Below are 16,149 nucleotides of genomic sequence, written 5' to 3'. Positions count from 1 at the left end.
CTTTATATGCAATGATTTGCTTCTCTTTTTTTTTTTTTCAGGTACATTTTTTGTTGTCAAGGGCTGTTAATTAATTGCATACAGAATTTCTATCACTTCACTTCCATTTCATGTTTTTAAAAATAAATAAATAAATAAATAACATATATCATAAAGTACTCTTATGTTATACCGTAATTAAAAAAATGTTTCAGAAAGCCATTAAAGAAGCATGACAGAATCAATATAATACTGTGTGATTATATGAAAGTACTTCAAGTTAATCTAATACAGACAGATCATAACAGTAACTTATAACTTTAAAAACTTATAACTTTTTACACATCTTAGTATAAAATGTAAAACAAGAAAATAAAATTTAACAAACACACAGAACTAATTAAATACTGCTAATGATTTGTGATAAACAATGCCTGATTATTTGTATATCAATAATTTATGGCACAAATTATATTATACCTATCAATCACATTCTGGCCAAAAAATGAGAAACTTTATCTAGCAGCATGTTATGACAGAGTGCATACAATATATTATTTAAGAGAGAAGACTCGAGGATTGCATATTTATGCAGTTTCAATAAGAAGAAAGGAAAGATATACAGTGGGTAACTGAGATCCAGTGGAGGAATTACTTATTTTTGAAAGACCATTTGGCATGACAATTTCTTAGGATACAAAGGTTGTCATCTCAAGACTAAATAATCCTCATGAAAAGAAGTAAATATGAGTTTAATACTAGCATAACTTGAACATGGTGATAACTAAAAATAGTTATCATCACTTCAAATTCTTTTAAGCACTCATGAACAACTATTTATTATTAAAAAAAAAAAATGGGGGGGGGATTGTTTTTGTGACCATAATCTGAGGATGATTGCGATGTTTCCTCTAAGTTTTGCTGGCCCATGTGCACATAAATAATGTTTTGTGTGCCAAGTTTCAGTCTCAATGTGTGTGTGTGCACTAACTAATTTAAATATTTCTCATATTACTGTTGCCCTTTCTTTGTCTAGCTAAAACCTGTAAAACTGTGAGCACTAAATTAATTCACTTAAATCTGTGCACCTACAAAAATCCATCACTGTTTACACAATTACTGTACTATCTAGATACAAGTGCATCTCTGCAACTTACTGACAATTAACTATGTAATTAAGTCAGAATGGGTTAGAGTAATATTGAAGTGGAGAGACATTGGAGAAATTACTAATTAAGTGACAAGTATGATTTATCATATAATTCATTTTTATAGTACATTCAAAAAGTATTGACTAAATTAGAAATTCTGAGAGGAAAAATTTTGTGCATGCAGACGCTAGGCATGTGCTCTCCCCTTTTTGACTGGTGTGCATGCATATGTGTGGACAGTTTAGAGGGAACACTGCTGGATATTATCTGGGACACACAAACATAGGTAGGTCAGTTGAATGCAAAATGCACTTTCTATGGATATGGACAATTTCACCTTACTTTGTAGTAAATGAATTTATGAATGATCCAGATTATCAAACTTGCCAATCTTTTGAATGATAAACAAGTAAAAATGACTGTAACAATGCAAAATAGTATTAACAACAAAATTTAACAATCCAAAGATGAATGCTTTGGTCAGGTGAATCCTGTTTCACTCAAATCTGAACATGTGGTGGATGTATTATGGTACAGTGTGAGCTTCATGAAATCAAGAATCCTGAATCTGTATTTTGATTGTGGAAATCATCTTTTATGCAGTCCCATTCATTAAAACCTATGGCATATTTAGTACCATAAGTGAATTAAGGTTAGATAATCTAAGAACCCTCCTCTAGTGAGCAAATATATGATACTTTTAAGACACTAGAGGCCGATAAGGAAGGCTGTAGTTTTACACTAGACAAAGAAAGTCATTTACCACCTGCAATTTACAAGCATCCATGCACTGGATGGAATTCAAATCTGCATTGAAAAGCAGTCTTGCTATTCACTTAGCAACCATCCATATTATGATATGAAGGATTTTCACACCACATAAAAGCACATATTGTGAGCCAGTGATCATTTTGCTTGATTAACAATGCCATCAACTACTTTATCATGTAAAATCAGATACATCACCATATGACATTATTTTATAGACAGTGATGGATACAATCAAGACCACAGTATCACCATTCATGTTAGGAGAAGCATGACATAAAAGTTCAGCATTTTCAATGATTAACACGGTAAGTTACTAAATTTAAACTCTATACATGGTCAAGTTATCAGATTCCAATTCTATACTTTTCAACAAAAAAATAAATAATAATAATAATAAATAAATAAAAATAACTGGATAACCAAGTAGACAAGATTTACAAACTATCAGAATTTGCATTACAACATGTGTCTCTCAATGAAACTCCAGAGTTGGAAATGAGAGGGGAGGAAGAGGAGAATATCATATACTAAGATCAAGTTGCTGATTTTTTGACCAGTAGAAGTCAATAAGCAACAAAACATAATATTTACATAAAAAAAAGATAATAACCCATTTCCATTCTTTTCCCAAAATAAATAACAATATTAGTGCACTATAGACATCTTCATGTGCAGAAAACAGAATATAAAATTTGACTATGTAAATGTTGTAACAGTCCCAACGTTAACAATTACTAGTGATGTGCACTGCACATGAGAGAGCAAATGCACAATTATCAATCTAAAAATGGTAAAATAAACCTATCAATAACAGTTGTGTTCCTGTGCCACTGGGTATGATGAACTCCTGCCATAGTGAACAAGTGCACTAATCCTTGTGAGAATAATGTCTGTAGTCCAAATGCATCATTCTTGTAGACCTAATTTATAAAAATGTGATTAGTATTGAAGAGTTCCTAAAAATACAAATGCAAAATAAAAAAATAATAATAAAAATAAAAAATCAAATAGATATTCCAATAACATATACATTTATGTTTATTTAACATATCCATGCATTAACACCAATCAGAACTACCCACCAAATAAATGCTACCATAGGTATCCAGTGCTAGCCTCAAAAAGGACCATGTGTGTCATCATGATATGCTACTGATCAGATTGCTAGGAGAATAACTCACATGAATAATATATGGAAAAATGTTGTTAGACCATTACTCAAATATTAAATTAAATGGAAGTTTTATTTTATTTTTTTATGATACTTACAGCTTTAACAAAACTTTAGTACTGTTGTATCTATTCAACTTGAATTGTATCTAATCAGGATCAGTTTCATCTTTTTTTTTATCTTTCCTTGCAATCCTTAGTATAAGTTTATCACCTCTATGCATTGAGTGTGTTACTCAGAATATGTTTCGCTTCAGCATTTTTAAATATAAATCATTTTATAATATTTTAAAAGAAAATATTTAAAAATATTAAACCATATTTTATAAGATTTTTAATGTGATAATTTTTATGCTGTTTGAACTGTTTTAACTTTGTAATTAGCATGCACATGCCACACACTTCTGTAGCACTGCATGTGTTTAAAACCTGAAGTTTACTGTATGTCTAATAATGACTGTGGAAGTGCAATTCTGCACTGTGGAGTATTTTTGAGAACTTTATTCCACATCTGAGTGGAGAATTTACCCTGTTATTTTAAGCACAGGATTGGTATGTAAGATGGGAAGCAATGTATTATATTAAGTTTGTTTTCTTCTCCCCTGCCCCTTCACTGAAATTTGCTGAGACACTGATATTCAGAAGTCAAGGAATTGTAAATCATTAGTGTTTTATCAGATCTCCCTGTCTATTTTTAGTGACTGTGGTGACTTTATAAATATTTAATAACCAAATGCAAATAACCCACATGTGGCATTAGGTCTTGCATCCTCTCAAGTACGTGTATGTGTGATCTATATATAAAAAAAAAATGGATTGAGCTGTGCTTCCCTTCCCAGTACATATGAGCTTGTGCATTTAAGAAGTTCTAAAAAATAGCTATTTGTAATGTAACAATTAAGTGATTTCTCTATGATTTCAGTTTATAAGTTTCCTTTTACAGTTCACTATATAGAGTATTTTCATATTTACTTTTTCTTGCTTTCTAGCTCTTGTTAGTGTGATTTTTTATTGCAATAATTTCTTCCCTATTCTTATTATTAACCATGTTATATATATCAGGAAGCCTGAGTGACCACATGGGTAGCATTTCTGTTTTGTAACGAAACAGGCTATGGGCACTAGTCTCACTGAGACATGGACAATTTGTGAAAATCTTTAGGTGGGTGATAGTTCTTAACAGCCATTGGTAGAGGCTGATGTGACTTGAAAAACACCATCTATGCCCTGTATTCTCAGATTACCTAACTCTCAGCCATCCATGGTAATGTACCAATATTTTCAATCTTTTATGAGTGCTATCGAGAAAAAAAAAAAACTATTCAATTACTGACTAACAGTTATTAAAAAAAAGATTGATTAAGTGAATTCCTTGAACACCAGGCATTACTTTTTTTAAAAAGGCAGTTTAACTTATTTATTTTAAAAAATTGAGATTTCTTGAATGAAGATATCATTTTAGCCATTCAGCATTATGCAACCAGGTAGATAAGCAGTTTTCCTAACAAACAGCACCTGTGAGGTCTGCAAATAGCAAAATGTAGCTAAAAACTAAGCCCATGTGTAGTCTATCTGAAAGTAGTGAATGCTAGCAAAGTCATGCTCAGATTCAAACAGGACAAAAAGAGGAGTCAAACAGAGATGATGATCTGTAACAGCTGACTAGTCTTATAACAACTAGTATTACAAGACTAGTCAGCACAAGAAGATATTGTGCTGACTAGTTACAAATTACAAAATAATTAACTTACAAAAGGATTCAGTATATTCAATATTCTCTCACTAGCTGTTTATTTCATAATGAGTGCAAGCGAACATATTCATATGTGTGAAGCTCATAAGTTGCATATGCTTGCAATCGGACATCTGTTATCTGCAACCAGTAAGTTGGAGTGAGAAAAGAAAGCTACAAATAAAAAGATTTGTTGACAATTATAACTATGGTAAAACTGGACAAATTAAAAAAATCTCTTTACATTGCATAAAGGACTTCAGAGAGTACTATCTAAACCCTCTAGGGTAAATTTTGAAATTATGCAAGGAAATGTGGAAGAAGCTTTTTTGAGGCTGATGACACTATGGTTGAGATGCGTTTGTGTCAGGAGAAGCCACAGGTGTAAGTCAGTTCAAGAAAGGAAGTCTGATCCTGTTTGGAGATTTGGGTATTATCAAGACTAAAGAGAAGTGAATAAAGCTCTATCTTTCAAGAAATAATATCTTTATATCTTTCAAGAAATAGATGGATATTCAACATTTTCAACCAAATCTGCAATATATTTTTTCTTACATTGCTTAAAGGTTATTCTGGAAAATTCATTTACAAACATCTCTACAGAGTTCATCGTTCAATTGATTTCAATCAAAATTGGAACACTGAATATTGTTTTTATAATGCTTTGGGTGTTCTAAAAATATAACCCAATTCAAACTAAAATGAAAGCATATTGGAATGGGAGAGTGATTGGAGATGTTTTTGCCTTCTCTGTAGATACCTCTATAAGTCACATCATTAAACTAGTTTTGACCAAATATAAATATTGTTGTTCAATATTCAAGGAGCAAGGGAATATTTCTAGGCTAGTCCCTATCTATGTAGACACCCTCTATGGAAAATATATTTGATCCAACTGGGCTAAAATGAAGGAGAATTGTTGGGGGGGGGGGGCAGTTCTTGGTCATTGTTCAACCAGTCCTGACAAAATTTGGAATACAGTTGTTTACACCAGTGCTTCCCAAACTTCTGGATGTCAGGGCCCCCTTTTCAAAAATTAAAATATTTCATGGCCCCCCTCGAAAAAAAATCGTAACAGAGAGATATATTATTATAATATTTATTGTATTTATATTCAATACAAAACATACACAGCGAATATTGCAAAAATGAAATGCATATATTACATTTTTTTGCCTCTTACTGTTTGGTTCTGAAGACGATGCGGGCTGTTCTGGTAAAATATGAAATACTGTCCTTTTTTTTTTTTTTTTTGAATCTGTTTCTACTTCTGATTGTTCATGGGATTTTTTTTTTTATTTTTTTTATCAGCCACTTATCCATCTCAGGGTTAAATTTTTTAACGTTGAATAGATCAAATAATATCACCACTTGCCGATACTGGCACACCACAGACTGATAACATGAAATTAGTGAATATTACCTAAATAAGGGAATCCCTGGACCAGGAACATTTTTCTCTTTTGTGACTTTTCTCCCTTTATGGTAATTAAGCCTAACACGAAACAGACACCAAAGCAAGGTTATTAAAACGTGCATATGATTGGTGCGGTATTAACAAAAGATCGCGCAACCAAAAGATAAAAGCATAGCTGACAATTGAGTTGAAATGCTAACTCTCTTAAACCGAATTCCATATGTGAAACTGCCATAACATTCATTATATATATATATTACTTAGTTTTAACACTTTTACGAATTTTAACACGTTCGGTTGAATTTTATTGCTGCCTTGGGAAATCGAACTGACACACATCTAATTAATAACAATAGTTTTTAGTTAGATACTGTGTTTGTCCATGCACCATATGGTTTTTGTTTCAGTCTATACAGCATAGTTTCTGTATGAGGGGACATGTGATTCATTAATTAGTGTGTTTTTATCCAGTTGTCTCTAATTGCACTATTTGTTGAGAAATATATTACAGACTCCTCATACCTTATTCACTGGCATAATAAAAGTACTTGTTTTTATTGCCTCTGCAGTATAGCGGTTGTTAGGGAGGGGGTGTTGTTTACCATTGCAAGCGAGTTACTATCTCCCCCCACATGAACTTGTTTAAGCTTTTTTTCATGTGTGAAGTATATGCGAAACTTTTATTGGTAACAGAAAACTAGCTCGGATGACAGTGATAATATAAAACAAGTTTTGATATGTATATAAAGTCGATATCAACGGTCCCAGATTACGAACGCATGATGAAAGGGACAGGAAGATTTGGAGCTTCCCTGGAGAGCATTCGAAGTAAATACAATTAACCACTGCTTTGAAATGAAACATGTGAATAAGCAATATTTACTAATATTCATTAAGCACCGAAATACGCAGGAAGCAAAGTTTGTGAACCAACACCAATGTGTGAATTTTTGCATTAAAATATAAAAAATAAGAAAAAAGAAATAATAAATAATAAAAGTTAAATACGTTTCTTTTAAAATAAAAAAAATCTACTTAGTCTTAAAACATTTTAAATTTGTTTTCATTATTTCACGGCCTCCCCTCAACAAAACCTATGGCCCCCAAGGGGGCCGCGGCCCACAGTTTGGGAAGCGCTGGTTTACACCATTTAATGTTACCCCTAACAAATTTGGCACAACTAGACTAAAACAAAGTGAAGGGCCGTAAAGGAAGTAAAATGCCACAAACATAGCCAATAGACACATAGGTTAGACAGCACAGCATCACTCAACTGATTTCAAACAGTTATTTATTGATTGTTTTATCAACTTCGTCTAAAAATAAATAAATAAAAATTAATATCTTACAGAAAAAGTATATTCTCTCCATATAAATTTATGTAATTTATTTTGGAACATAATTTTAATAATAATTAGTGCATATTCATTGGAAAAGTGAATTCTAAGGAATTAAGAGGTCGACTGCAATTATCAAGAAGCTACCTGGCTGACGTTATTGTTTTTAATTGTTGAGAATATGTAACTTTCATATAATATCATAATATCCTGTACGCCTCCTGAGGGTACATATCAGGAATTTGATAATGATTGATGAGAATATGGTAGTTGATAAAGAGCTCTGTTAAAGATAAGTGCTATTTTGTGTAATAATTGGTGATACTTCTAGCATTTTAGTATAATATTGTTTATTGTTGATAGCTGTTCACTGTAACTACATAATCATTAGGCTTTGTTACTGACTTTTTTTTTAAACAGAATTTTTGAATCTTGCCTTGAACAGAACAAAATGACAGTACGGCAAATGACATCTGCACGCCATGCTACATGAAGATCAAATGTTATTAACAATATGAACTTTTTGAAAATGGTTCGATTCCATGAGTGCAACAGGTATGCATGGCAAAATGTGAAAGATATGTTTGTGGAGAGACTGAACAGGAGACGAGAAGGTATGGATTTGTAGAAAGTGTGATATTTTGTGACACTATTACTTACGAGCAAATGTGAAATGGACTGAACAAAAGTCTGTGAATAATGGAACGAAAGTTATTCATTCCATTATTCACAGATAATGGAATGAATGAATGAACATTATTCACAGATAATGGAATGAATGAATGAACATTATTCACAGAATGGGAATGTTAATGAAAGAGAATGAGAGAGTGAAAGAACATACAAATGAAGAAATAAGCGATATGGAAGTAGGAATGAGGAAACAGAAGAAGGTACAACAGAATAAGAGGGAACAAAATTGCAGGAGTGAGTGAGTGAGTGAGAGTAAAACTGTTGGAATGCAGGATTTGAAGAAAGAGTTGTCCAAAATGAAAAGAGGAATATGCAAAGTGATATTAGATGCTTAGTGGAAACAAATGAAAGAGTGTAAAAGGATAGAATGAAAGAAGAAAAAAAAAAAAAGAGGTGGCAAATGTCTTGAGAAGAGCAATGTATGGCGATTCCATTATTAGAGGTTTGGTTAATGAGAAAGAGTCTATAAAGTCTGCTTTCCAGGAAGGAGAATGAATAAGATAATTCCTGCTTTGAATATGAGGAGGAAACAAGTAAGAGAGTTAGTGGTGGTTCAACAAATGATTTAGTTGGACATAAGGAGAATGTAAGGATGGATATCAGTACATTATTGAGAAGAGTGAAAGATTAGATTATAGTGGGAAAGGTTGTCATTGTATTGCGAGGTATAGTGATGATGAATTGAGACAGAGAGTGAGAATTATGAATAGTATACTGGCAAAACTGTATTAAGAGAAAGAAGTGCAGTTTGTAGATTTGTGGCATATATTTGAAGGAAGAATGGATTTATATAAAGTGACGGATTACATTTGAGTGGTGCTGGAGTGAGTGAACTGGAGAAACTTGCTAGAAGCAAGTGCAGTGTATGTGTGTGTGATGCAAGCAAGAGATCAGAAGTAAGAGGTGAAATGAAAGATCAGAAGAGTGGAATGGAAGAGACTAAAGTGCTTGGAATGGAAATAGTAATATTAATGTGAGAGAAATGAATGGAGAATGGAAAAGTAAGAGGAACAGAGAAATAGGGAGAGGAGGGGAGCCCAGTTGAAGAGCAAGACACAGCATAGGGAGAGTGCATGTTGGAAGTAATAGCAAATATCTGTATGGGGGATGATCAGCACAGGAATGGATTGAGTTGTTAAAGGGATAGTTGAGACCGAAGAATATATGGGGTGAGTGGTGATAAAGGTGATTGGGAAAGGGCAGGCATGGTGGGGAAAATCACAACCAACAGGTGAATTGGGTAGGACTGGTTATATAGAATAAAAGTAAAGCTGTGTTTATTTACAAATGCTAGGAGCATCAGAAATGAGAGAGATGAAATTGTTTCACTGAGTTTATTCATCCCCAAATATCGTTGGAATAAGCGAAACATGATTGAATGAAGTTGATGTCCTAACAGGAATAGAAATGGAATGATACAGTGTTTTTCAAGAGGATAGAAAGGACAAGGTGGGGGGAATGCTGCTGATGATAGCAGGGGAAATGTGAATTTCTTGAATTCTTGAGAGACAACTATCTTTGGCAATATGTAAAGGAGGGCGCACACACACACACACACAAGGATCAAGAGTTTTAGACCTGATCATTTCATCAGAGGATGCGATTGTGAGTGGGATTTTGCACTCCCCTCCAAATGGTGAGGGTGATCATAAAACCATCATCTGAGTGTTGTGGCTAGCCATATGAAGACTTCTGTGAGGAGAGGATATATATGTGGAATTACAAGTCTGGTAATAATGACAAACTTAGGAGACAGTCTGGAGCTATAGCATGGAATGAGGAGTTGAGTGGTAAAGAAATAAATACTGCTTGGGAACTGACAAAGAAATACATAACAGCATCAATGTGTGAATGCCTCCAAAGATCAAAAGACTGAATAAGTTAGGTGCAAAATGGATGAATGAGGGGATCAAACATGAAATCTGGAATAAGAAGGCACTTTGAAAGCAGCATAAGATATATAATAGTAATAATCAGTTGCATGAAGAGTATAAAGAGCAGGCCAGGAGAGTGACTTGGTAAGGACAACAAAGTGCAGTATAAACATAAATTAGCAAATCAAAAGTATACATTTTTCTTTTCAAAAGGATGCACATTCTTATCCCGTTCAATATAGGTGGTTATCGTTTCTTATTTATTGCTTCCCTGTGTACTCTTGTAACTTGGATCATATCTTGTCTTGTGTATATTCTCTCCATGCAAATTTATGTAATTTATTTTGGAACAAGATTTTAGTAATAACTAGTGCATATTCATTGGAAAAGGCAGTTATGTTAGGAGAGACCACAAAAGAGTTCGATGGACAACATAAAGGAACTTACCAACTTGAACTTGCAATTACTGAATTCACAAGAACCTGTCAACAGATTCCTTCTTATCTGTTAACCAAACACAACCAATACTGATGAGTGATAAGTTTTGCAACCTTTTGTATGCATATCTGATATGTATTAAAAAGAAAAGTTTACTGACATAATGTGTAGTCCTGAAATAAAATGCCTCACAGTACTCAAAAGGAATGTTGGTATATAAAACTTTAAGCGATGTTCTTAAGCAAAGGCAGCTGAATAGATGATATTCGATCAGGAATGCTGAAATATTGAGGCATAAAATGTTTTGCAGCATCTACACTTCATAATTCAGAATGCTTGCTCAGAAGATCAGCATAGTAAACCTATTATCAAAACAGAGATGTTAATCTCAGCTCTTGACTTAATGCACATGATGTTATGCATCTAAATAAATTCAAGACAAGTCCGCAAGATTTCGTGACTAAATTAAATAACTGTCATGATAAAGTTGGTATGAAAATTAACAATAAAAAGACAAAAACATTGAAAATAGGAAGAAACATTGGAAACATCAAAGATGTATCCTGAATGAAGAACCTGTAGACGTAAAATATTTCAGCTGTTTTAGGCACAATTTTTAGCAGAAATAGATGCACAATTAGCAAAACTGGTATGGCATGAAGTCAACTAAATAAATTTATATGGAATAACAGAGAAATTAGTAAAACACTAAACTAGCTGTAAACAAGAAAGTGTTCACACCAATTTGAACTTACAGATCTGAGAACTTGGTTAAAAATAAAACACTTAATCAAAGTGGAGATCACAGATATGAGAGTTCTAAGAAAGATTAGGGTAGTGAACAGATAGCATCAATGGCAATATCATATTAAAATGAGGATATTCAGAAAGAACTTGCCATTGTTAGCATTTGTTTTCTTTTCTTTCTTTCCATCAGAGGTCAGGCTAGGGTAAACGATTGACAAAACATTTAAACTTATCTTACTTTTGTGTAATGTCATGTAGCTTGTATCCTGTGCATATGTATGTTTGCCTGATGATGATGATCTCGACACAGAGGTCGAAATGTTGAGTATTATTTTCTTAATTATAAGTAAACTAATTACTCCAACACATGTGTTTTTGTCTCCATAAATTCTTTACTATGGATTGTTATCATTCAGGAATGTGTTAGTAGAGCAAATCTCAGGTGGGTCACTTAAACAGAATGGGAAAGGAAAGATTAGCAAAACCACAGTTCTTTGTTAGGTTGGCAGGAAAAAGACCTAGGGGGAAAATTAGTGATGATGCAACTTTTAATTTAGTAGTACTATCATAATGTTCTGTATACGTCCTCAGAGGGTACTTGTCAGGAATTTCATGATGAGCAATGTTCTTAAATGCTATATTTCATATCTGTAAGGATTTCATTTTTTACTATTTTTTCAAATAAGCGAAAAATTTCATTTGTAATAATGATATACACTGGTGTTCAAAAGCTAAGGACGAACTACATTTTTATCTGTATATGAAATAATTTTCACAACTACAGCCAAATGTGGACATAGATTTATTACCGGCATACTAAAAAATCATATTACATAAAAAAATGTGTCATAAATAAATTTCATACAAATTAAATTACAATACGTTTTTGGCAAAAGTTGCAAATATCCTAAGGACGTAGTTAAGTAATTAATGTACAGTGCTTTGGGAACTATGCAGAGAGACCTGACCTCTACTCTGAACTGCAACGCATTTCTCATGTTGTACCATGCTTTAGCAGCAAGTGATTGAGGAGTTTTTGAGGAAAACTGGCCCACTCCTCCTCCAAAGCAAGGTCAAGGATTTTTGTTTTCTGGAGGGAAATTTCGAGCAGCAATTGGGATGCAATTTGGGATGCATTTCCCAATTGCATCCCAAATGTGTTCTATGAGGTTGAGATTTGGGGAGAGTGCTGGCCACTTGATTCAATTAATATCCTTGGTCTTCAGAAGGATCTCCACTGCTCGTATATGATGTGGTGTTGCACTGTCATCTATAAAAATTAATTTTTTGCTTACAGCACCACCGAACAATCAAACATGGCATTGAAGAACTTTGTTGCAACATCATTCAACAATAGTCTCTTTTTCCAGCACTTGTAGCTCGGTGTGTCTATTAAGCATAATGCCTCCCCACACCATGACCCCAGCACCACAGCCATATCTATCCCTTTCAAGAATTTCTCGCAATTGTAAGCAGTATCACTTTCATGCCAGATCAAGTGTCACCTAAAATCGGAGGAAAGACTAAAACAACTCTCATCTGTAAAGAGTACATTAGCTGATTGGTGTCTTGTCCAATTTTTATAGCTATAATACCATTTAAAATGTGCTCTAGAATGAGTTGTGCATAAAGGGAAGCCAACTACAAGCCTTCAAGCATATGGGCACAATTGTTACAGATGTCTTGCCACAGTTTGTCGAGATATCTGAGTACCTATGCTTGAATGTAGCCGACTTGCAAACTGACCTGCCATGGTGTGTCGATTACATTTCGCTGTTATAACCAAAAATCTGTCTTCATGCTCTGCAGTAAAGTGAGGGCGACCTCTTAGCAAATGTCTGGAACACCAATGGTTTGAAATGCTGCCAGAGCCTGTCTACAATGCTATGTGAGATTCCAAACTCTCTGGCAATATCAGTAATTCTGCAGTCTTCAAGTTTTCGAATAATTTTTTTCTGCATAAAATCATCTACATGATGTCTCTGAGACATTACAAGACATTCAAGTTTGCAACTGTTGAATGCTATCACGTGATCTTTTGCATGCGATTCAAAAAGTAAATTGTGTACCCACTTTCTACTCAAAATCGTCAGTTATACAAATTGCCACAAGCTGATTGGTCTGAATTTGCAGTTGTAATCTTCAGAAATAGTGTTTTTCCTTAGATTTTGGACACCAGTGTATTTAAAATTGAGGGAAGGGGATCACATGAACACTCAATCTTTATATAGAATTTGTAGCAGTGAGGGGCTTTACTATATTAAGTATCTTCAAATTTGTGTGATGTATATAAGTTGGATTTCGTCATAAGTATTATACTGAATAAATGGAATTCTATATAAATACAATCTAGTTAACATAAAAAAATCTTACTCACCCACTGTTGCTTCATATTAACTACATGTTCATTAGAATCAAAGAATCCAAACTGACTACAAAAAAATAATTACAAATATATATATATATATATATGAATAATAATTATCTTAATGAATAATAAATATACCTCACATTCATTCATATTTTGGGATAGGATAGCAAAGCTAACAGTATTAGAGTAGCTTCCCTAGCCAATATATTTTAAATGGTAAGAAATGAGAGGAAGGAAACCATTGTGTATATTCATTATATGTATATATGGATTTGAAGTCAAACTGTTAGTTGGCAAGAATTTTGTGGAGTGAAAGGATTTAAAATCTTTATAGAGTGTTAGAGAATTCAGAAATTTTTCTGATTGCCTTACAAGCTTTTTGAATTTGGGACCACAGTTATTCTTCTGTGTGCTAAGGAAAGATTCAATTCAGTTTATTTAAAAGTGAATCATTGAAAATGTATACATGTGTGATTGCCAAAGAGATAGGAATTTTAAGGAAGTCAGCCACAAAGACTCAAGTTAAAAAAGAAACCAGAATCAGTTTTCACAAGGTCATCATGAGTTCAAGATAACAATTTGTTTCTTTTCACTAACAATTTGTGTTTTCATTTCTGAAAACACAAATTAGCACTTTCCTTCATAATGTGATCCATATAGATGATGAATAATAAGTGAGAGAAATGTGCATCTTGTCTCAACATCTGATTTTATCATCAAACCATCTTCCTGTAACTCCTTCAATTCTAACAGGTGACTTACAACTCAGATATAGACTAAGCATTGCTTGATATAATGTCCCATTTACACCATATAACTGTAGTGTTTTGAACAGCTTTCCTCTTAGAACTTTGTCATATGCCTTTTCCACATCTATGAAACTTAAATACAAATCCTTATTTGTATTTAAGTTTCTCTAAAGTGAGAATTTGATCCTGACATTTATCCTGTTTTATTCCTATTTATTCTGAATCCAGCTTGTTCTTCACAAAACTTCCTTTCCACAATTTTTCTTAGCTGTTTCTTAAGTATTTATTCTTTAAGACTTTTAAGACTACTCAGTAGGGAAATATCTCTAATTCTCATATTCAGTTTATTTCCATTTTTATAGATGGGAACTATGAGAGCTCTACTGTAATCATCCAAAATTCGATCCTCTGAGCAGGCCTTCTGAATTATGATGTGTAGACACTATAAAACTTTTATGCCTCCATATTTGAGCATTTTGGGTGAAATATCATTTCCATATTTCAGGTTTTTGATGGTAATTTCTATATATATATATATATATATATATATATATATTCTTGATTGCATTTCTGTTGAGTTTCTACCACCACACTGTCACTGCTTGTTTATTTTAGCAATCTTTTAAAGTAATTACTTTAAAAATCCAGAATATCTTTAACTTCAGTTTTCATTTCACTTTGATCATCACTGATTCCATTTCTAAGCTTTTTCAATAGCCTCCAGCATATATTGTCATTTTCCTGATATTTATTTCCTATGTACTTACCAAAGCCTTCCCATGACTTTTGTTTAGCTAGTTTTACACATTGCTCTGCTTTCTTATATTTTTCTCTGTACACTCTAAGGGCACAAGCTGACTTACTTTCCAGGAACTTTTCGTATGCTTTCTTCTTTTTCTTTGATTGCCTCTTTCCTGAGTACACCATGGAGTTCTGCTATTTCTATCCTTTGCAGACAACCTCACCAATGCCTCTCTGGCTGAATCAGTCAATGTTTTCTTCAGGATTTGCTGCTGAATCTGCAAGGTTTGGCTCTTGTTTTCAAAGTCTTTAATTTTTTCTTGAATAATGTTGATGTATTTGAGTCTACAATTCACCTCTAAAAGCTGTTCAACTTTGCTTCATTTCAAAACTTTCTTAAACACTCTTCTTTTCAATATGAAATTCAATTTTATCCTACTCAACCCTAAATGGTGATCAATTTCAGTTACAAATCCTTTATATTACAAATCCAGATGGAATACAAAGAGACCACATATTCCAACCAGTGAGAAACACATCACTATCAACAATAACATAATCAATCAGACTTTTCTTATTTCTTTCATTCCCCTTTCCATGTGAATTGCGCATATTTTTATGCTGATAGTAATAACTAGCATGTGTCCTGAATAGAAATCCAGTACTTACTATTATTATTAGCTTTGCTCTTTTCTCAAAATTTTCTGAAAACATTTCTATATGTCTGATAATCATTTCCTATTCTGCTGTTTAGATATACAAGAACCAACTGTTCTTTTCTCATTGTGTCAGCTGCCTTCTCTAATACCTTGAATAATTCCTCCACTTCTTCCTTAGTAGAACCTTCTGTGGGACCATAGACACAAAAGTCTCATTGTGCAGTTCTCCCCCCCCACCTTCTGATATTTTCCCGCAACACTCTACAGGTAAGTTCCGTTATACACGGGAGGTGTGTTCTCAAGAATTGCCATGTATATCG

General features: G+C 33.3%; 1 protein-coding gene across 1 annotated transcript in view; it reads right to left on the bottom strand.

Annotated features, from left to right (window-relative positions):
* Positions 1–2,471: 2,471 nt before the first annotated feature.
* Positions 2,472–16,149, bottom strand: part of Ppt2 (palmitoyl-protein thioesterase 2) — an 88,347-nt gene continuing 74,669 nt past the window's right edge. Inside the window, exons 8-9 of the mRNA XM_090412331.1 lie at positions 13,687–13,741; positions 2,472–2,821 (exon numbers count right to left, since the gene is read on the bottom strand). Of these exons, the coding sequence (XP_090268457.1) occupies positions 2,678–2,821; positions 13,687–13,741 (199 nt within the window). The 3' untranslated portion in view covers positions 2,472–2,677. The remainder of the gene's footprint in view (positions 2,822–13,686; positions 13,742–16,149) is intronic.

This window comes from Typopeltis vanoorti, chromosome 22 (genome assembly GCF_054136105.1).
Source record: "Typopeltis vanoorti isolate ZY-2024b chromosome 22, IOZ_Tvanoo_1.0, whole genome shotgun sequence".
Classification (NCBI taxonomy): domain Eukaryota; kingdom Metazoa; phylum Arthropoda; class Arachnida; order Uropygi; family Thelyphonidae; genus Typopeltis; species Typopeltis vanoorti.
Note: the sequence above shows the minus strand (reverse complement) of the source record. Positions and strands in the feature narration are given on the sequence as shown.